General features: G+C 39.1%; 1 protein-coding gene across 2 annotated transcripts in view; it reads right to left on the bottom strand.

The window, feature by feature from the left end:
* Positions 1-21,708, bottom strand: part of PRKN (parkin RBR E3 ubiquitin protein ligase) — a 1,404,897-nt gene that overhangs the window by 437,357 nt on the left and 945,832 nt on the right. For both annotated transcript variants that reach the window (XM_033234273.1, XM_033234272.1), the window contains exon 7: positions 7,884-8,020. In XM_033234273.1, the coding sequence (XP_033090164.1) occupies positions 7,884-8,020 (137 nt within the window). The remainder of the gene's footprint in view (positions 1-7,883; positions 8,021-21,708) is intronic.

The raw sequence follows: 21,708 nt of genomic DNA, 5'->3' as shown, positions 1-21,708 counted from the left end.
GAATGGTACTAATGGTGAGGCCAATGGCATGTCACAGGGAAGGTGGGAAACTACTTCCTCAGCCCCTTAGAGCTACAGAAAAATCTGTGCTGCCAGGGCTTATAAAGGACAAGTAGTAAGTGCATTTTGCATAGTACCCATCATTCTACAGCAGCACTCTCAACAAATCAACCTAAATACATGAAGCTCCAACAAGTTGTGTGGGTGCTACTCAGTTTTAAAAGGAGATGCAGAGGGTGCTTTGTCATTTGAAAATAATTCCAAGCATAGACTATGAGTAAAAGCCGGTAGAGCAAAAAGACAGCAAACCTTTCAGGATAATTATAAAGTTTTTACCAAAGCCCATATCTTTAGGTAAGAGTTTGTCAGAGGTTCTGGAAATAGGCTATTTTGGCTATGTTTGTCAATCTTATTTTCAAGTTCATCAAAACGTATTGAAAAATCCATGCTAGCTAGCAAGTCAAGTCACTTACAGATAAACTAGACATGGGCAGAGGGAGTATTTTTGCATTTACGAATGCTACAGACTCCCATTGAAAATACCTTGTTGCTTGCAGAATGCTCACCCCTGCAGTAGTTCTCAAATGTTTAAACCTGAGAACTTTAACAAACTCTGATGCCTAACCTAAAAGGTTAGCATTTAATTGGTCTGAGGCATGGCCTCGGCATTGGGATCTTTAAAAACTTCCATGTGACTGAAAAGCATATATGAGGTTGAAGACCACAGCCTAGGGAGAAGTGGGGCAGCAGGGAAGCTGAGGAGATCAGCCAAGAACCTCCAGAGAGACATTCCACAGCATCGGGAGTGCACGATCAGCAACGTGCCCAAAGTGCCCATCCTGTTGTCAGGTGCTGTGCTGCATCTGACCACAGACAGAATCAGGCGTGGACTCTGAAGCCTTCCTGTGGCAGTCCAGCTTCCATAATTTCAACACATTCTTTGTTTCTTTACAGAATTAACTGTCATTTCTGTTTTCCATACATATTATTAATATATGTTAATTAGTTAATTAATTAATTAGTTTATTGAGACGGAGTCTTGCTCTGTCACCCAGGCTGGAGTGCAGAAGTGCAATCTCAGCTCACTGCAACCTCCACCTCTCGGGTTCAAGTGATTTTCCTGCCTCAGTCCCCCAAGTAGCTGGGATTACAGGCACCTGCCACCACGCCTGGCTAATTTTTGTATTTTTAGTGGAGATGGTGGCCAGGCTGGTCTCAAACTCCTGACCTCAGATGATTTGCCCACTTTGACCTCCCAAAGTGCTGGGATTACAGGCGTGTGCCGCTGCACCTGGCCAATATAGATTATTGACAAGACTCATGGACATTGATATAAGCTTTCGCCCCACCACAGAAGAAAGTGGTGCCTTGGGAGTAATATGGGTTCCATCAGCTCTTGTTCCTGATCATCTGTTTTGATTTATAGTTTGATAAACTTTTGATTTCTTTCTTTCTTTTTTTTTTTTTTTTTTTTTTTTTTTTTTTTTTTTTTTGAGACAGAATCTTGCTCTGTCATCTGGGCTGGAGTGCAGTGGTATGATCGTGGCTCACTGCAGCCTCCACCACCTCGGTTCAAGCGATTCTCGTGTCTCAGCCTCCCTAGTAGCCGGGATTATAGGCATGCACCACCACACCCAGCTACTTTTTGTGTTTTTAGTAGAGACAGGGTTTCATCATATTGGCCAGGCTGGTCTCGTGCCCAGCATCAAGTGATCTGCCTGCCTCATTCTCCCTAAGTGTTGGGATTACAGGCATGAGCCACTGTGCCCAGACTATAAGCTTTGATTTTCTATTTCTATTTTATTATCATTTTATTTTATGTGTCTTGTTCTATGCTCCATGAATCAAGGCAAAGTCAAATAAACCAAGAAGAGAGATCACCAGATAGATGGGTAATTGGCTGATTTATGCATTGAGTTATAGGAAATCCCAATCTACAATTAAAGAATGTCCAAATGTGCATTTCTCTGTAAATATACACATACATGCAGACATAGACACAAACACAATATGTACATGTTTACGGGAGTACATGCTTAAATCACAACCAAAATAACAAAAGCCACTATACACTGCGTACTTACTGTCTTCAGCATGTACCCTAAAGGTACTTCATAAGGCATTATTTTAATGTGTCCAGATAAAATGATGCTATTACATTATCCCCCTTTTACCTAAGATGAAATCAAGTCACACTAAGGTGAAGAATCTTGCCCTATATTATGTACATGGTAAGATTCAGAGCCAGAATTTGAACTAGGGTTTTCTGAGGTGCCGTATATAACCCAGGATTTGTGCAAAATGGTTCACTGGTTTATGGGGGTAATATCAGGACTTACAGAGGTATTATGCAAAATAGGAGAAGAACTGACCTCCACGAAGACTTAATGCATAGAATGATATGTGTACCACCTCATACCCTAGTCTGCATATTGGATGATCATATGTCATGTACTGCAAAGGGGTTATCCCAAGGGAACAGGGAGTCCCACAACCACCATTGGAAAGTGGAGCCCTCTCTTCTCAGTTACCTTCAGCAGAAGGTCATCTGTGCTTGGCTAAAAGAATAATGAATAACTTATCTTATTTTAATTAAATTAACCCTATTAAAGCAGATAAGTGACTTAAAAATAATCCTTCAAAGAAACTATTAATTAAAGATAGAACTAATAATCCAAACATGACAAAAATGAGAAAACGGCAACACTGACCATGTTGGTACATATGTGAACATCAATGTGATTATAAAATAGGCTCCACGATAGAAGCTAACGAGACTAGGGAGTCATTATATTTAGCAAGACATTTAAAAATTAAGCAAGTAATAAACAAAATGAGTGTCTCAGTTGAGCAAATAGTAAAGGAAATCCAGTTTGTTCTTGACAAAATAAAATCTATGACATCTGAAAGTTTCTCTTTGCATAATATAGGGAAACATTGTAATTGGATATACAGTTTTTTAAAAGGCTGAAATAATACATGCTAAATAATCTTGTGACAAACCAAACTATATTTTCTTATGAATGAGTACTTACAGAGATACATATACTAAAACGTGGTTGAAGCTATGAAGAAACAGGAATGGAACCGAACCATGCCCTGTGGAAGACTGACTACAAATTGAATGACAGTACAGTTGTTTCTAGCCTGTCTCAGCGTCTGGTTACTAGCTCATTTTTTTTTTTTTTTTTTTTTTTTTTTTTTTTTTTTTTGAGGCGGAGTCTCGCTCTGTCGCACTAGCTCATTTTTTTTAAACAGCAAAATACACAAATATGTAACTTTTGTACTTGTTGTTATTAAACATAAAAGAAAAGAGGTGCCAGGGAATATACATTTTCAATAGCAACTGGTATTTTAAAAAATAAAAGAAAATTTCTATGAGTATTATATTTAAGTAACCAGTGATGAGGTGGCCACATTCACAAAAATATATATAAAAGGATTCCTAAAAAACTTTGCAAAGCAACATCTTTCAATCCATTCATCCCCTGCCTCACTCCCTATTAAAACCAAGGAGTTGAACTCAGGAGTGCATAAGATTCTGAGGATGGCATTGGCATACTGAATTTAAAAATAAAAGTCTAAAAGGTATTTAAAACACAATTAATATATAGTAGAATCCATATAATGCATTTTAACAACACAGAGCTTGACCACTCAAAATTCTTTTCAAGGAGGTTGTTAGTTATCTCATGGCAAAGAAACACCAAAATTAAAATTAATTTATGCCCATTCTTTACAAGTGACCCAACTTTGATAACTTTTTCTGTGTCTATAAGGGGCTGTCAACAGTGTGCTATATAGAAAATATTTTTGAAAATAATATATTTAACCTGTCCCTGAAAGAAAAGGTGATGTTTCCAACATGACTGAGAACAAGAAACGCCAAAGGATCCTAAACATATGAAAAGATGCTCAACATTGTTTAAAATTAAAAAGAAAAATACAGCCAACTACATAGAATACCATTTCTCAAATATGTAATTAGAAACAGAGCAAAAGCCTTTCAGTTCTCCTGTTGGGGAGCAAGTAGAGAGACCGATGCTACACTTTGCAATTGACATTGCTGGTGGGTATGGAAAGCGCACCACTACTGGGAGGGGAATTTGGAAACAGTAAAATAAACACACATTTTCCCTTTGGTGCAGTAACCCCTCTTCTAGGGAGCAGATCTCAGTAATACTCTGACAACAACATGAAAATGTGGGTGCACACACGTCTATTAGTTGTAGCAATAGTTAAGAGTAAAAAAATGAAAACTTAGCGTTTGCCAATAAGGAAAAAGTAAGCTATACCTACACAAAGGAATTCGATAATGCTATATATTTTTAAATGGAAGAAAATATCTATAACAGACTAGAGAGTGATCTTTAAAATATAATACATATATACCTTAGAGCAAAAAACGCAAGGTGAAGAAAAATGTGCATAATCTACGTTTTACTTAAGAAGGTGACACATCTATATCATTATTGATATCGTCTATAGTATGTTTACTTATTTTTAAAATAGGTGATTGTTTTTAATAAAGGTTTACCTTTGGGAGAGAAAAGGAATATTATTTACCTTTATTATTTATTTATTTATTTATTATTTACCTTTGGGAGAGAAAGATAATGTAGATTAAAGGGTATATTTCTTTGAATATAGCATGTTTTGTAGCTTTAGCTTTGGAATAATGGAAATATTTCATATATTATGAAAACAAAATAAATTTAAACGCAATGAAAGGCCAGGCGCAGTGGCTCACGCCTGTAATCCCAGCACTTTGGGAGGCTGAGGCAGGCGGATCACCTGAGGTCAGGAATTAGAGACCAGCCTGGCTAACACGGCAAAACCCCATCTCTACTAAAAATACAAAAATTAGCAGGGCATGGTGGCATGCACCGGCAGTCCTGGCTACTTGGGAGGCTGAGACAGGAGACTCACTTGAATCCGGGAGGCCAAGGTTGCCATGAGCCAAGATCATGCCACTGCACTCCAGCCTGGGCAACAGAGCAAGACTCCATCTCAAAAAAAAAAAAAAAAAAAATTTTAAAAATTTAAAAATTTAAAAAAATAAAAGCAATGAGAAATATGTATTCAATTGATGACATAATTATACATTAACTTGTGTGAGTTTATATCCCTATAAGGATATACTCTAATGACAAAACAAACTGTAAAAATCTGAACACTGTTTTCAGTAATCATACTTGGGTGAAGGTGTGAATATTGTAATACTGATACTATTGTGGGTGCATTCCAAAATAAGGCAAATGAGTAATTTTGTTGGTATCACTCAGTAACAGTATTTTTGCCACGGGTGAAAGAAACAATAGTTGTAACACTGGTGACTTGTCAATGAAAATTTGGTAACACTGGATTTGAACTGAAAATGTTAGTATAACTAATATTGCAGTTTGTACTTAAAAAACAAAACAAAACATGTCTCCTAGTGTGTTCCCCTAGGCCTAGAAACAGTAACCAACATGGTGATAATGAGCACTCCAAGCGCCAAGACTTCTAAATACTATTTCCTACTAAAGGGAGCCAGAGCTCCTGAGAAAAATGGCTGATTACAGGTTATTGGGCGAGAATTATAAGAAAGGTCTAGAGCGTCTTGATACACTACAAATCCTGACTAATGGGTACAGGAAAGTTCACTGTAGTATTTTTTCTTACATTTGAATGTTGAAATTCTCTAAAATAAAAAGATACACATTAAAAGAAAATGAGTTCAAAATGAACTGATAATTTAAAAGATAGAGTATGAAGAGAAGACTTGAAAATGTGTGTTTAGAAATGTTTCCATTGTTTGTGGCTTTGTGAAGGAAGAAAGCTAACCAAAACAAAATTGTCACATTAAAAGCATTACAGACTTTTCCAATCTGTAAATAATTACTTCACTAGATTTTGAATGCTTTTGTTAAAAATAAAGGCACAATAACTTTCAATAGGTTTTCCTTAACAATATGTTAACATATATTATGCAAATCTTAATTTTAAAAATTCTTGCATTATTGGTAGATATGCTTAAAAATGAGTATCATAATTTACAAAGTCAACAAAGCAATTAATTTATTCCATTTGCATCTTTTTATCATTTCGAGGTATGTTTTTTAGCTATAATTGACATCAAAACTAAGTCCTGAAATAAATTGAACTTAAAACCTCACCACTGAGTCAAGGTATCCCATAGTTTCAAATTAAGTTTTGAAGAATTAATGAAACATATTTAATCACATGCAGTCATTTATACATAGAGAGAGACAGGAACTTTTACTTTACTCCAGGTACATAAATTACCTCAAAGTAGATCAATGACCTAAATATTAGAGGTAAGCCATTGGAAGAAAATATGGAAGCAAATCATCATGATCTTAGATATGGCAATGAAGTCTTATGTTTGATACCAAAAGTATTAGCAACAACAAAAACAGATAAATTACATTTCATCAAAACTAGAAACTTTTGTTCATCAAAGGACGTTATGAAGAAAGTGAAAAGACAACCTACAGAATGGGAGAAATACGTGCATATCCTGTATCTGATAAGGATCCAGTATCCAGAATATATAAAGAACTCTTACAACTCAACAACAAAAACATAACTCAATTTAAAAATGAGCAAAGAAAGGACTCGAACAGACATTCCCATAAAGAAGATATATGAATAGTAAACAACCACATGATAAGATAATCAACATCACAGTCATGAGAGAAATGAAAATCAAATCCACAGTAAGACACCATTTTACCCTTACTAAGATGACTAGTTAGAAACAGTAACAAGTGATGGCAAGGATGTGGAGAAATAGAAACCTGCGACATTGCTACTCTGCTGGTGGCAATATAAAACGGTATGGCAGTTGTGGAACACAGTGACCAGTTCTTGAATTCTGCTTCTTGGTATATATCCAAGATAAACGAAAGCAAATGTGCATACAGAAACTTATATATGTTTACTCATAATAGCCAAAAAGACGGAAACAACACAAATGCCCATCAGCAGATGAATGGACGCACAAATTGTGGAATATCCACACAGTGGAATATTATTCAGCCATAAAGAGGAAAGAAATACTCATACATTTTACAACTTGAATAAACCTCAAACACGTTATGCTAAGTGAAATAATGCAGACCTGAAAGGTCACCTATTGTATGATTTCTTTTATAGGAAGTATCTACAATAGGCAAATCCATGGAGAAAGAAAGTGATTGGTGGTGGCCGGGGGTCAAGGGCAGTGATTACTTGGGTAGGAGGTGTTCAAAGACTTTTGAAGCTGGATAGAGGTAGTGGTTGTGCAACATTGTGAATGCACTAAATGCCACTGAATTGTACACTTCAAAATGGTGAATTGGTGACATGAATTTCACTTCAATTAAAATGTATATATATAATAACGGTATAGTACAAGTAAAGGGTTCTTTGTAATGTTAAAAGATAAAATATTAAGCAGTTCAGGTTGATCTCATTCTTCTTTTTCATATATGTTACTTTATATATATTGGGTATGTGTTCAACATTTTGAGTGACAGAGGCATCCAATTTAAAAATTTGGTAAGACGGCTCTAGTTCTAGGGTAACAAATCTAGAACATGGAGAATGACTCTAAACCACAGAAAAGCTTTGTATACCTTGGCTGAATAATATTGATAAACTTAGTCTCAATGCCTTTATGCAAATTATGCATTTTCCAGTTCAACACAGTTCCTTCATTCCCCAGAACTTTTATCTTTTGTGATCCAAACATTAATGTTTCATATCCAGCAATGATCAAATTTAAATTTTCAACTCTTCTGCTAGGGTTTACATGCATCTAAGTCAGTTTTAAATCAACGGCTCTTCTTCTGTTCTTCATCAATATTAGAAATGGAGAGAAAACATGCTAGACTTACCCACACAAGGCAGGGAGTAGCCAAGTTGAGGGTCATGAACAAACTGCCGATCATTGAGTCTTGTCACACAGTATAAGTGGAAACAGTCTAAGCAAATCACGTGGCGGGAGTTGCACTGGAAAACCAGGACGGGGCTCCTGCAGAGAGAAAGGAAGATGTTTCCTCTGGTACCTGTCAGTGTGGAAAGGCAGCATGTGGTTTAGACCAATTTCTGTAATCCTGGAGGGTTGTGTAGAGCGTGCTCTGTGCAAAGACCGGAGCTGCTAAGCATTCAGCTCATGTATAACAACACTACAGCTTAAAAATTGGAGGCACTCCATGAACTACACAGAACATTGATTCTCCTAATTTTATATTTTTTTACGTTAACACATTTATCAATCTTTTGATTAAACCTGAGCTAAAATATAATCTCTTTCTGGAAGTCTTCCCTGACTCAGAATTCCCAATTAACCTATCAAATCATCCCATCTGTTTGTATATATTTCTATTGATCCATTGTTACATCATAATATTCGTATCTTTTCCTTTCTCATAGACTGTGATCTCCTTGAAAGTAGGTCCTATGTTTATTTTGATATTCCCATAGTACCAGCCATGGCAATATTTTAAATGAATGTTTTAAAAATTGAAATCTTTAAAACATTTTAAAGATTTTTTTTCTACAAAGTATTTTAATGGAATCAAAGAATTTAGGACATATATAGTGATTTATTAGTAATCCCATAACCATAATTAGAGAAAATTCAACAGTAAAATAACAGATTTTCAAAATTCTGCTATCCTACTTATTTTAAAGCAATATATAACACAAAACAAAGAAAATAAAATTCCTTGGTAACTTAATTATAACTATATTATAATAATAGGACCTGAATTTCTCCACAATCAAAAGAAAAATTACTATTGCATCAAAGTAAAAATGTTGAACATTTTCTCACATTTTACTGGCAAATAAAAAAGTAGAATTTAGGGATAAAAGGTTATCCAACAGGGATTCTTCTACTGCAAGATTTTGTCCATTGTGTCATCTCGAAACCATCCAAATATTCAGTTTCTCAAAGTATGGTTATGGGATTACTAATACATCAATATATGCAAGTCCTAAATATTTTTTATTCCCTCAAAATACTTCGTAGAAAAAAATCTTAAAAACCATGTATTTTTACTGGAAAATGAACCACACAAGTTTATGTCAAACAGGAGACAAGCTCAATATATGAATTTGAAACCAGCCCCAAGGTGACTTTAATAGCAAGAAAGTTATTGGAGTCTATTTAGATAAGCCTATGTAATGATAACAAAATACAAAATAAACATGTTCATTCTATACCCAATCCTTAACACCTATAGCTCTTCAAAAGCCCTTTTTCTAGAGAAATTAATAATAATAATAATACAAATGACAATTTCTTTCTTTTGTTTTTTTTTTTTTTTGAGATGGAGTCTCACTCTGTCGCCCAGGCTGGAGTGCAGTGGCCAGATCTCAGCTCACTGCAAGCTCCGCCTCCCGGGTTCACGCCATTCTCCTGCCTCAGCCTCCCGAGTAGCTGGGACTACAAGCGCCCACCACCTCGCCCGGCTAGTTTTTTGTATTTTTTAGTAGAGACGGGGTTTCACCGTGTTAGCCAGGATGGTCTCGATCTCCTGACCTCATGATCTGCCCGTCTCGGCCTCCCAAAGTGCTGGGATTACAGGCTTGAGCCACCGCGCCTGGCCAAAAGATAATTTCTTAACACCTAAAAGATTTTCAAAATTCTGCTCTCACTTACTTCAAAGCAATATGTAATACAAACAAAGAAAATAAAATTCCTTGGTATTTTAATGCCATGGGTGTGTAAGTAATCAGTCAACTTAATCTGAGCAAGGGCGCACCTAAAGGTACGGCTTCTCTCCTTTCCCCTCCTGGAACCTATCCAAAGTCCTTCATAACGCTTTCCTATTTCTAACCAGAGTCACTCGCATACACATGCTCAAGCACACACATACTTTTTTCACTTTGTGACCCTGTGAAGCTGCTGTACTTTGCCTTTTTCTCTCACAGCTGTTATGTGAAAAATATTCTCTATCTTGCTTTCAGCAACATGGTAGACTAAAACCTTTATAGACCTCCCAATCTGCTACTGATGCATGGAGAAAATATTAGAATATTTATGAAAATGTGCCCGCATATAACAAAGTTAAAAAGAAAGCTTAGAAATGACCCTGTAGAGGAAACATAAAGAAAACATATAGAGCCTAAATGGTCAGCCCATGAACCCCTGCCACAGTGGCCCAGAAAGTCACGGCTGCATGGTCTGCGGTTCTCGGTGTAGCTTCTGCAGGCTTTTCCACTCCTGTTAGCAGAGTTCTCTCTCGCATGGATGGACAACAGCACAAATTTACAGTTTTCTCCTTCAGTTTGAATATGATCCCAAATGACTCGTACCATCTAGACAATACAGGGAACATCCATTGTCCTACTCTATTAATGACATCCTGCTGTTCGGAGATTAACAAGAAACAAGCACTACATTGGCGGCTGTGGTGTGAAATCAACCCTGTGCAGCGACAGGAGCCATTAGGGACATTAGGGAAAGTTTAGAGGTCCAAGTCTTGGGGCCTGGAAGTACACACCTTCCAATATAAACAGTCCATCTTACCCATCCCGCAGCTGGGAGTGAAGCACAGACAGCTGCAGGCGCAGTGGGTCCAGAGTTCTGGTTCCCACAGAGTGAACTGTATCTTCCTAGCGACACAGGAAGAGTCCTACTGAAAACTAAGCCACAGCTGCACCAGGCCACCTCAACCTCCTTGAACTGAGAATGTCTACCTTGAATAAAAAATAGGAGAAATGAGCACCAGATAACAGTGGGTTACCAGATAGTGAGCAGCGAAGGGACTAGGGTCTGACACATAGAGGCATGGTCAGCACTGGAAGTGAGGACAGAGACTCATGTAACTCCCTTGAAGAAACACCACTGCCCAGACGCAGGTGTGGAATGCAGCCTGGGAAGCTGGAATGTCGTGTGTGTTTCTGCATGTCCTCTTCGGAAAAGAAAGAAATGTACAAGTTACAGGGCGTCAAAAATGATAAATGAGTCATTCAGGAATTCTGATTGTCTATTACTATCTATAAACAGTCAACTTGGATATACACCTATATACAGATATAGATAAATGATAGATACAGATATCAATAGATAAACATATGTGCTGAAATATACAGATGAAGATATAGAAAATATACATGCTGTTTTATACACACACACACACATATACATAATGTTATAAAGATAGTGTATATGTGCATTTCACATAGAATTATCAGTCACCTGGAATTCTTGATATAGTTATGAGCTAAGATTGCTCATCTCTTATTAAGATATTCCTTGTAGTTGTGCAAAGTTAGGTGAGGAATAAACATGACACCAATAAAAAGGTTCTTAGATTAGTCAGCTGAGAAAAGGAGTGAAAATCTTTTCATGGCTAGAAGGTCTACATCATTAACTTCCTAAATGCTAAATCCAAGAGGAGGGGGAAAGTTAGTGTTTACGGGCACTTACTTTGGGTTAGGTGGCTTGCTAGGAACTTCACAGACTACCTTTCATTTCATCCTCCTAAAATCAACTGCCCTTCCTCTACTGTCCATCCTGTTCTCTCCGCACATCCATCCCTTTCAGCTGGGAAGGTCCTTGCATAGCCTAGGATTCTTCTAGCTCCTGTACGCCTAGATGCGTGCTCTTTGCCATCTATTCTCATGGTAATACTCACCTTCATATTCAAAGCCAAATCCCTAAGTTCTAGGTTCAGTTCAAGACTAAAGATCTCCAAGGAACTTTCTCTGGAGCCTAACACCTCACTGCTTCTTCCCTTTTTCTTTACCTTTCTTCGATACTTAATTAAAAAGTTCATCCGTGGCCGGGCGCGGTGGCTCAAGCCTGTAATCCCAGCACTTTGGGAGGCCGAGATGGGCGGATCACGAGGTCAGGAGATCGAGACCATCCTGGCTAACATGGTGAAACCCCGTCTCTACTAAAAAGTACAAAAAACTAGCCGGGCGAGGTGGCAGGTGCCTGTAGTCCCAGCCACTCGGGAGGCTGAGGCAGGAGAATGGCGTGAACCTGGGAGGCGGAGCTTGCAGTGAGCTGAGATCCAGCCACTGCACTCCAGCTTGGGCGACAGAGCGAGACTCCGTCTCAAAACAAACAAACAAACAAACAAACAAACAAACAAAAGTTCACCCGTAATGTACTTCAATACTGGCCTGACTTTTGTTTAAGGTGTTTCATATACTCCTATCTTAGCTATCAACATTAAATGAAAAGTCACGAAATGGTAGAGAACCTACTTGCTTAACCCTTTCATGACCCATGCCTCACCAAATACAGTGTTGAGCACCTGATAGTTTTGTAATCAAGAGTTGTTGATTATTTTAGTGGACAAATGAATGGGTCACTATTTTTGTAGTTTCTCATACTTTTATAATGTCTCTGCTCTCATTCACATGTTGTTCACTAAATTTCTTACTGTACATCTACTTTGACTAAAGCAGGCACTTAGTAAATACATGTGGACTACAGCACCCAGTGAATGGATAAATACCTTATAGTTATACTTGGTTTACACAATCACAGGGCATGGTTGAGAGACACAAGATGCCCATGGAACAAGTATTACAAAGAAGTATCTGCAGTCCCCAAACTCTGGGAGCCCAAAAGTTAGGAAAAGAGAAGATTATTGAGTCAGGATGGATCCATTAGGGAACCTGAATTGAATTTAAAGAAATGGGAGGATTGATATTTGGTCACTGGAAAGAAATGTTGTTTCTCAGCAGGAAGGAATCACAGACATGCAAGTATGCTAGGAACAGAAGAGCAATCAGGTGGGCTGATCAAAACGATGTATCAGGAAAAGGGTGGGGGACAAGATGAAAAGGGTTGAGGACAGAGCAGATTCCGGCCAAGGATCGGGGTTGACTCTAGGAGACACAGCTAGCATAAGGCCTCTAGACTGTGGGATTCACTGAAGGTTTCTGCTATGGTTTGAATGTTTGTGTCCCCTCAAAATTCATATGTTAAAATCCTTATCTCCAAAGTGATGGTATTAGAACATGGGGTCTTTAGAAAGTGAATGTTGTGAGAGAAGAGCCCTCATGAATAAAATTAGTGCCCTATTAAAGAGACCCTGGAAAGCCCCCACACACGTTCCACCATGTGAGGACACAGTGAGAAGCCACCAGCTATGAACCAGGAAGGGGCGCTCTCACCAGACACTGGATCTGCCAGTGCTTTGATCTAGGACTTCCCAGCCTCCGGAATGGTGAGAAATAAATTCCTGTTGTTTATAAGCCACCCGTTTATGGGATTTTGTTATAGCAGCCAGAATGGACTAAGAGAGTTTTCAAACATGGGAGGGGAATGATGTTTTAGTAAGTTTAGCTCTGACAAAAGTATGGAGGGAAAGAAGCTGGAAGTAGTGAGAACTACTTGAGGTCATTTTGGTAATTTAGACATGAGTTACTAAGAACTGGACTATGATGTGCAAGTGGCTCTGGGAGTGGAAATGAGAAGAAGAACGGGTGACATTTCAGAGCAGGACCCACCAAGACTTATCCTCTCATGGGTCTTTTGTTCCTCCTGACATTCCTGTGTGCCCTTTGCTCTAATTATCTACATATAAATGTTAATTGATCAATCCAGAGATGATTTTACCCCAATGGGCCAGGTTAAAGAGCAGTAAATTAAAGGTTAAGTAAAGTTCTCAATCATATATAAAAAGACTTATAAATGCTTTCCTTGACATTGCCAAAGAGTTATTTGTAACCAATAATTTCTCTGTTTTGATAAAAAGTGACCCTTTTTTGCAGAATATTTAAGCATAATTGAAGGAGTTTTAGCTACAAATAATGTGGCAAGTCATTCACATACATTAAAAAAGTAGAATATGGTTACACAGTGTTCCAAATATTTAAATTCTTATAAAGTTAGTATTCTAGCATCTACAAAAATAGCATGTGAGCTTTTATGTTTATCTAGTAAAATGTGCAATTTACTCTGCTGTTGTTCTCTCTCATTTGCCCTCCTTCACACACTCTGGCAAAATCTGTCTGTTTCTCTTTCTCTCCATTTGCCTGATTCTTTCCTATGTGTACATCTTCATTTATACTCATTAACAGAGAGGCTGTGGATGAAATGTGACATATATTGAAAGCAATGTGCCAGATATTTCAAGCTATGTCAAGATGAAGAAGCAAATGTAAGCTCTCAAGGACATATAAATCCAGTAGAGGGGGCAGGAGAGGGAAACAAATAATTGTAATACAGGGCAGAATATTTTAAGTGACGTTAGAGAGGTAGGATATATTGCCATGCTCACGCTCTGGGGTAAGCAGCCTTCAAGATGTTCTCCAGTGAGCCCCACCTCCTCTGTAGTTCCTCTCCACATTGAGTGGATTGACCCATGTGCAATAGGAAAAGTGCAGAAATGACCATGTGTGACTTCCAAGAGCAGGTCAGAAAAGACACCGCAGCCTCTGTCTGTGCTCTTACAGATCACGTGCTCTGAGGAAAGTGAGCAGCCATGTTGGGAGGACACTCAAGCAGTACTATGGTGAAGTCCATGCAGGAAGAAACTGGGGCCTCCTAACAACAGCCGGTATCTACTTGGCAGCCAGTTGGTCCCCTAGGATGACTGAAGCCCTGGCTGACATTTTGACTATAACTGCATGAGATACCCTGAGCAAGAACTATCCAGCTAACCTGCTCCCAAATTCCTGACCTGCTGAAACTGTGAAAGGCAACGTTTACTATTTTCTTCAGCCACTAAGTTATGGGGTACTTTGTGATTCAGCAATATCTAACTAATTCAGGTTCAGAGGAGGAAGAGGTCATATATAGGTTGAAGACCAGAAAAGAATTCATGAATATAGTGGCATTTGAAAAAAGGGTCAGGATTCCAGTGCATAAAGATGCGGAAAACACCTGAGGTCAAGAGAAAAGAATGGAGTTGTGAAAGCACAGAGCAGAGAAAGAGAATGCTGAGTTATCTGGAGTGGCTGTTTTCTTCATTCTCCCCAGTGGAAAGGAAAGTTATTACATACGTATGAAGGGCAGCAGTATCTGAAATGCAATGAAAACCAGCACAAGTTAAAATAAAAATATTATGTGCAAAATCCTTGAGGAAATAAAAACAAAATCCCCTCACTTGAGGGAGAAAGTCCTGCAATTTAGCTAACACTTGACCCTTGAAAATTCACACATTGTTTCCACTGTTCTTAGTTTGTGCAATAGTAACAAGGAAGTTATGCTCCAGTTAGCAATCTTTCAAAGCTTTCTGAAAACTCCGCACATGGAGAACTATGACTCCTGGGCATTTAACACGGAATTTGAGTAGATAAAAGTAATTAAAAGAGGAAAGCTACACCATTAAAAAACATGAAAATGACTGCCACTTTAAGCCCCTTTTAGTTAGAGATGGCTTACAAACAATAAAGAAATAAATGACTGAAATCTCAGAGACCAAATGCATTTTAATTTCATCTATATTTGGCAAAATTACATACTAACTGCCAAAGTGCACTACTAACAAAGAAGTAACCAGCACAGCGCCTGCCCACAACCATGCCAGAGAGAGCATTTCAGCCCATGTGGGTCGTAGGAGTTCATTATTTGAGTTAGCCAAGGGAGCAATCCCTCGCTGGAGAGGTGCCTGCTCCAAGATACTAATTGATAGGCTCAACTTTTAGAAATTAAAATAAGCTTCAACAGTTGAATGACCTTCAAAATTCCTTCCAGCAGCCAAGTCTAAAATCCTGAAATAAGTTCATTTGTCCATTCGCCTGCTTGGAATCAGAGTGCTATTAAGGCACTGGCAGATCCTGAATCAGCTCACGAACTACCCCTTCTGGTTTTTCTTGCCTCCTCTGCTCATGTTCTCCCTGTTTCATCCAGTCCACTCTGCTACATGGAAGAGGGTTTACTTTGGTTCTGTAAGCTTATTTGCAGAAGTCCCATATTTCAGCATATACAACGTAGCCAAGGTAAAATTCATTTATGTCTATATTTTTGAATCACTTTTATTCAACCATTCTGCCAACACAGTGGACCGGCCACTAGATGCCAGACACTGTCATGTCACATCCTATAAAAGTGAACAAGAATGTTGCATCTCTTCAGGAGGTCACAGTCTACAAAGTTGAAGACAAATAATTAATCATTCATAGTGTGGTGGTAAGCACTACCATAAGGATGAATTTAGAGACTACTTAGCCTGTCTCTGGGGCTGGAGGAAGGGCTCCCAAGATAGCTCATGACTCAGTGCATCCAGTCTATATAATGAGAAGAGGCTGAACAAACTAAATGGCTTTTCCTGTTTATAAAGGTTTTTAAACAAAATACTACATAAAATAATATTGTAAATATGTCACAAAGGATTCTGAAAATATAAATTCTCTATCTCCTTTCCTAAAAGAGTCCCCTTTTCCTCTTAAATTCTCATCCAGTAAGTTGACATCCCGTCTGGGTGTTAAATATTATTAAATTCAAGAGACTTTCTAACCTCAGTGTTTGTTTCCAAGTTGGACTCTGCTGCTGTCTGCCCTCCGCACTCTGCGGACCCTCCTGTCAGGCACGTTCCCTTTCACTCCTGGGCAACAACTTGATTTTGTGCATCTTGTGGCATTGGCTTGTGGCTACCTAGAACTTTTTTATTCAAAAGTTCCCTATCAAATTAATTATATTCCCACTGATAGGTTAACTCATTTTATTTACTATCATGAAAGGCAATAGAGAAGTTTCAAGTAACGGCCACTTTTTCTGCTTCAGACATATTCTCTTCAATATACACCTGCTGAGGTTGAGAGCCTGCAACACAGGCGCTATAAAAATAATTGAGTAAAGAGTTAGGAGTGGCCACAGTGCAGTGTCCTCTGGAGCAATGGATTAGGTCTCATGAGTGTTGGCAGAGTCTGAATTCTCATGAGCGTCTCTCTGGCCAAGACCTATATCAGCGCCCAGGCTGTCTCCATCCTCTCTTCTCTCCCTCAACCCCCTGCCTGATCCCAGCAGCCCACCCCACCAATACTATTCTAAAGAGGTTTCCGTCCTGGCAGTTCTTGACCCCAAAATATGAACCAGTTTTTCAGTGCCTATGTATTAAGGCCTCAGGCTTTTCTTCTGTCTTTTGGAGCCTCCATAAGCTGGATTTGCCCTGCGAAATGTCTTTCCATCTTTCCCATTCACGAATCCCTCTGTTTCTCTCAAGTCTGCCTCTTTGCTGCTTTTTTCCTTATGCTCCTATCCCTATAGGCAAGATTCCTCCTCTTAGTCCTTATTTCCCCTAAAACTTCAAGGTTCAGTTGAGGCACAACCTCTCCCATAAGCTTTTTCAATAAAACTCCAGATAACATTGACGCGCTATTCACTGTCTAATTTCTTGGAATGTTTATATTTAGAAAGTATTGCTTTTATATTTAACTTAGTAGCTTGTTACATGTCATTTGTATTATTGTTTTCTTTCTTTCTTTCTTTCTTTCTTTCTTTCTTTCTTTCTTTCTTTCTTTTTTTGTTTTCTGAGACAGGGTCTCACTCTGTAGCTCAGGCTGGAGTGCAGTGGTATGATCTAGGCTCACTGCAGCCTCTACCTCACAAGTTCAAGCAATTCTCATGCCTCAGTCTCCCAAGTAGCTGGGACTACAGGCACATGCCACCATGCCCGGCTAATCTTTCTATTTTTGGTAGAGATGGGGTCTCGCCATGTTGGCCAGGCTAGTCTTGAACTTCTGACCTCAAGTGATCCGCCCACCTCAGCCTCCCAGAGTGCCGGGATTACAGGCGTGAGCCACCGAGCCCAGCCTCATTCGTATTGTTTTCTACCTGCTTTATGAACCTACACCAGGTCTCTCCAAGCCAAATTCAGCACATGCTAACTGGGAGGCTACTATGCACCGGATCCTGTGCTAGACCTGAGAGGAGGATGCAGCTGTTGCTCTCAGGAAGTCTGTCTGATGATGAGAAAACTCAGTCGGGGACACCTTGGGAGAACTAATAAGAGGCAACTCAGTCCAATGTTGGTCAGGTACAGGATATTTCCTGAAAGAAGGAAAATATAAACTAAGGCTGAAAAAGCAAAAATGAGTTAGCCTGACCAAGAAACTACAGGGAAGTGGAAACAATGTGTGAAAACACTTCAGATGGAGTAAAATTAGGTAAGATTAGGGAACCATGCTGTGTACAGTATTTTCATACTATCTTCTCAGGCTTTATTAAAGTCCCAAATTCCAGAAATTAAAAATTAGATTAAAATATAATGATAACGCTTCTACAAGCCACATACATAAGTCTGCATTTTAGGTTTATGTAATATCCCAAGTGTGGTTGAATTGGGTTCTATTGTTTACAACAGTTTGAGCCACTGACAATAAACTGGCTATGCAAAATAGAAATACAAAGCCACGGTTATAAGAGGGAATTAATGTATTATTAATTTTCTCCAGATGATTTCAATCCTGGAAGATACCCATTTGGCTTTAGTCTAATTTATGTATTGTATTTCTAAACATAATTACTGTTGACAGGTTGAACCCACACATAACCCATTAACTTCCCAAAGTGCTAAATTGAAAACATTACAATGTAACAACAGATATTAGAAATAAAAAGAAATAACTTCTGTTCTTTTTTAAAAGTAAGTTAAAAGCAAAGATGTCAGTCCTATTTTTTAGTAATTTGTTAGAACGATTTGGTTTACCTAGCTTTCTTGCTGAGGCATTTATACTAGAAAACAGACACTGACATGTAATTGTAAATAGTGGATAAATTAAATCATAATGAAAAAATTGTTGCGTGTAAAAAGAAAAGAAACTAAAAATTCAAAAGGGTGTTTGGCCCATGGGAGAAAAATGCAACTCATAAAATATTGTCACAATACTTTCCTATCCCCCAATTAGTAGAATTATTTTTTTTCAAGGATGCTCAAAATTATGTTTATAATAGTCCAAGTTCTTCAGACTCTAATTTCGGGTCACATTCTACTCAGACTGTCAATATGTATAGCTAAAAAAAGCTGAAGCCAGATTTAACATAAAATAGTTTCTGGGTCATATCATTTGCATAGAGCTGTTATGTGGCACTACTATTTAGCTGTTGGAGATGCCATCTGTAATACATACTAACTCATGCACATATCTTGTCTTTGTTTTTTCCTCTGTGCGAAACAGCTAGAAGCAGATAATGCCCAGATCCACTGCAAAAGCATTCTGCTAAATTGAGAAAGATATGAAGACAGATCTTGTTTGGATAAGAACCCCACTGTGAAATAAATTATTCTGGTGTATCCCCAAATCTCATGACAGGAAGAATTAATGTGCTAAGAATCAGTCCAGTGGCCATAAATGTTAGAAGCTATTTAACATAAGAAATTATTTCAGACACAGAGTGGTGTTAAAAAGATACATCTTGGGCGCGGTGGCTCAAGCCTGTAATCCCAGCACTTTGGGAGGCCGAGACGGGCAGATCAAGAGGTCAGGAGATCGAGACCATCCTGGCTAACATGGTGAAACCCTGTCTCTACTAAAAAATACAAAAAACTAGCCGGGCGACGAGGCAGGCGCCTGTAGTCCCAGCTACTGGGGAGGCTGAGCCAGGAGAATGGCGTAAAACCCGGGAGGCAGAGCTTGGAGTGAGCTGAGATCCGGCCACTGCACTCCAGCCTGGACGGCAGAGCAAGACTCCGTCTCAAAAAAAAAAGATACATCTTTTGCTGTCCACTCACCAAAACCCTGCACAAACAATTGTGTACTGGTTTTTCATTCATTCTTAAAATGAATGAATGTAATAAATAGTATGCTAGGTCTTTTCTTTCTCTTTCTTTTCTTTCCTTCCTTCCTCCCTCCCTCCCTCCCTCCCTTCCTTCCTCCCTTCCTCCTACCTTACCTTACCTTACCTTCCTCCTGCTCTCTCTCCCTCACTCTCTCACTCTCTCGCTCTCTTTCTTTCTTTCTTGACTGAGCCTCACTCTGTCACCCAGGTTGGAGTGCAGTGGCACGATCTTGGCTCTGCAACCTCCAGCTCACTGCAACCTCTGCCTCCTGGGTTCAAGTGATTCTTGTGCCTCAGCCCCCTGCATAGCCGGGACTATAGGCACACACCACCACATCTGGCTAATTTTTGTATTTGTAGTAGACGAGGTTTTGCCATGTTAGCCAAGCTGGTCTCAAGCTCCTGACCTCAAGTGATCCGCCTGCCTCAGCCTCCCAAACTGCTGCGATTTAAAGGCAAGAGCTACTGTGCCCAGTGGGTCTTTTACTTCTTTTGTTAGAGAAATATTTAAAAATCAGGTTGTCTGAAGTAGAGTGGTTTGAAATGAAGAGCCTGCCTAAAAGATTGTAGACATCTTAAAACAGTTCAACAATGAAAATGTCTCAACATGAGAAGGTACTGTGAAATTTCTAAGGTAACATTAGATGAATTCAGCATTAAAATATTGACATAATATATTTGTGGCATATAGTAGATAAAATTATTTTCCCAATTTAGTTGTTTTTGCTTGTTTTACATGTGTCCAGAAAAGCACTGTATACCATCCCAAAGTATTTTCCAAAATATAATAAAAATCAATATGGCATAACAGTGCAAATCAAAATGAATTCAGAGCCAGGCACAGTGGCTCATGCCTGTAATCCTAGCACTTTGGGAGGCCAAGGTGGGTGGACTACGAGGTCAGGAGATCAAGACCATTCTGGCTAACATGGTGAAACCCTGTCTCTACTAAAACTACAAAAAATTAGCTGGGTGTGGTGGCACGCACCTGTAGTCCCAAATACTCAGGAGGCTAAGGCAGGAGAATCGCTTGAACTCAGGAGGCGGAGCTTGCAGTGAGCTGAGATTGCACCACTGCACTCCAGCCTGGGTGACAGAGGGAGACTCCTTCTCAAAACAAACAACCAACCAAACCAGCCAAACAAAAAAATGAATTCAGGTGCAAACCCAAGATAAAGGAATTCATGCAAAGACGTGACTGTCCGCCCAGCACATGGGATGCAGTTGATGGTTGAGGAAGGTTTGTAAAGAGCCCTAGGAGGGTGGTGTGAGCTGGCTGCAGCATTAGCTGGCCTCAGAATCCCATTTCTGTGAAATGAGGACCTGTGACTTGAGCAGGTTAGATGGGACCATCTCCAGAGACTTTCTGGAAATAAAGGTATTGTCATCTTCAATTTACATGATCACAACATTTCTTCTTCATTGAAAGTTTATAGGACTTAATCCTCACTGGAAAGCACATGCAAAGCCTATTCATATTTTGGATTTCAGCTTTCTTGTATTAATGTGTATGCTGCAAGAAAGGGTGAGAAACCGGAGATTTCTAGAGATTTTACTCCCTGGAAGACTTATGAGAGGGAGATCTTGATGCAGAGTATTCCAGGAAAATCAGAAAAGATGTTTTGGTGTTAAAAAGGCAACAAAATATTAATATATAGCTTTTAGTTTTAAAGCTCCTTTGTTCTTTTTTCAACAAAGTCAGCTGATCCCTGGGGCCAGACACACTTACATGGAAGAAAAGCCTGTGCAGACAGAGGGCTGCATGGCCTCCGTGGGTCAGGCGCCCCTCCACTGTGCTCGGGGCTTCCCCACACACTACCCTCGCCCTGTTCATTACAGGTCCCCCTTGTACTCACCCACTGGCTTGAATGTCTATGTTCTCACCAGACTAGAGGCCAGAAACCTGGGATTTGGCCCTCAGACTGCTTTTGCCAATAAAGTTTTATTGGAAGCCAGCCATTTTACATATTACCCGTGGCATGGCTGCTTTTGTGCCACAATAGCAACAGTGACTAGCTGTGACAGGT

The sequence above is a fragment of the Trachypithecus francoisi genome, unplaced genomic scaffold (assembly GCF_009764315.1).
Source record: "Trachypithecus francoisi isolate TF-2019V2 unplaced genomic scaffold, Tfra_2.0 Lachesis_group15, whole genome shotgun sequence".
NCBI classification, from domain to species: domain Eukaryota; kingdom Metazoa; phylum Chordata; class Mammalia; order Primates; family Cercopithecidae; genus Trachypithecus; species Trachypithecus francoisi.
This window is presented reverse-complemented; position numbering and strand designations above follow the sequence as displayed.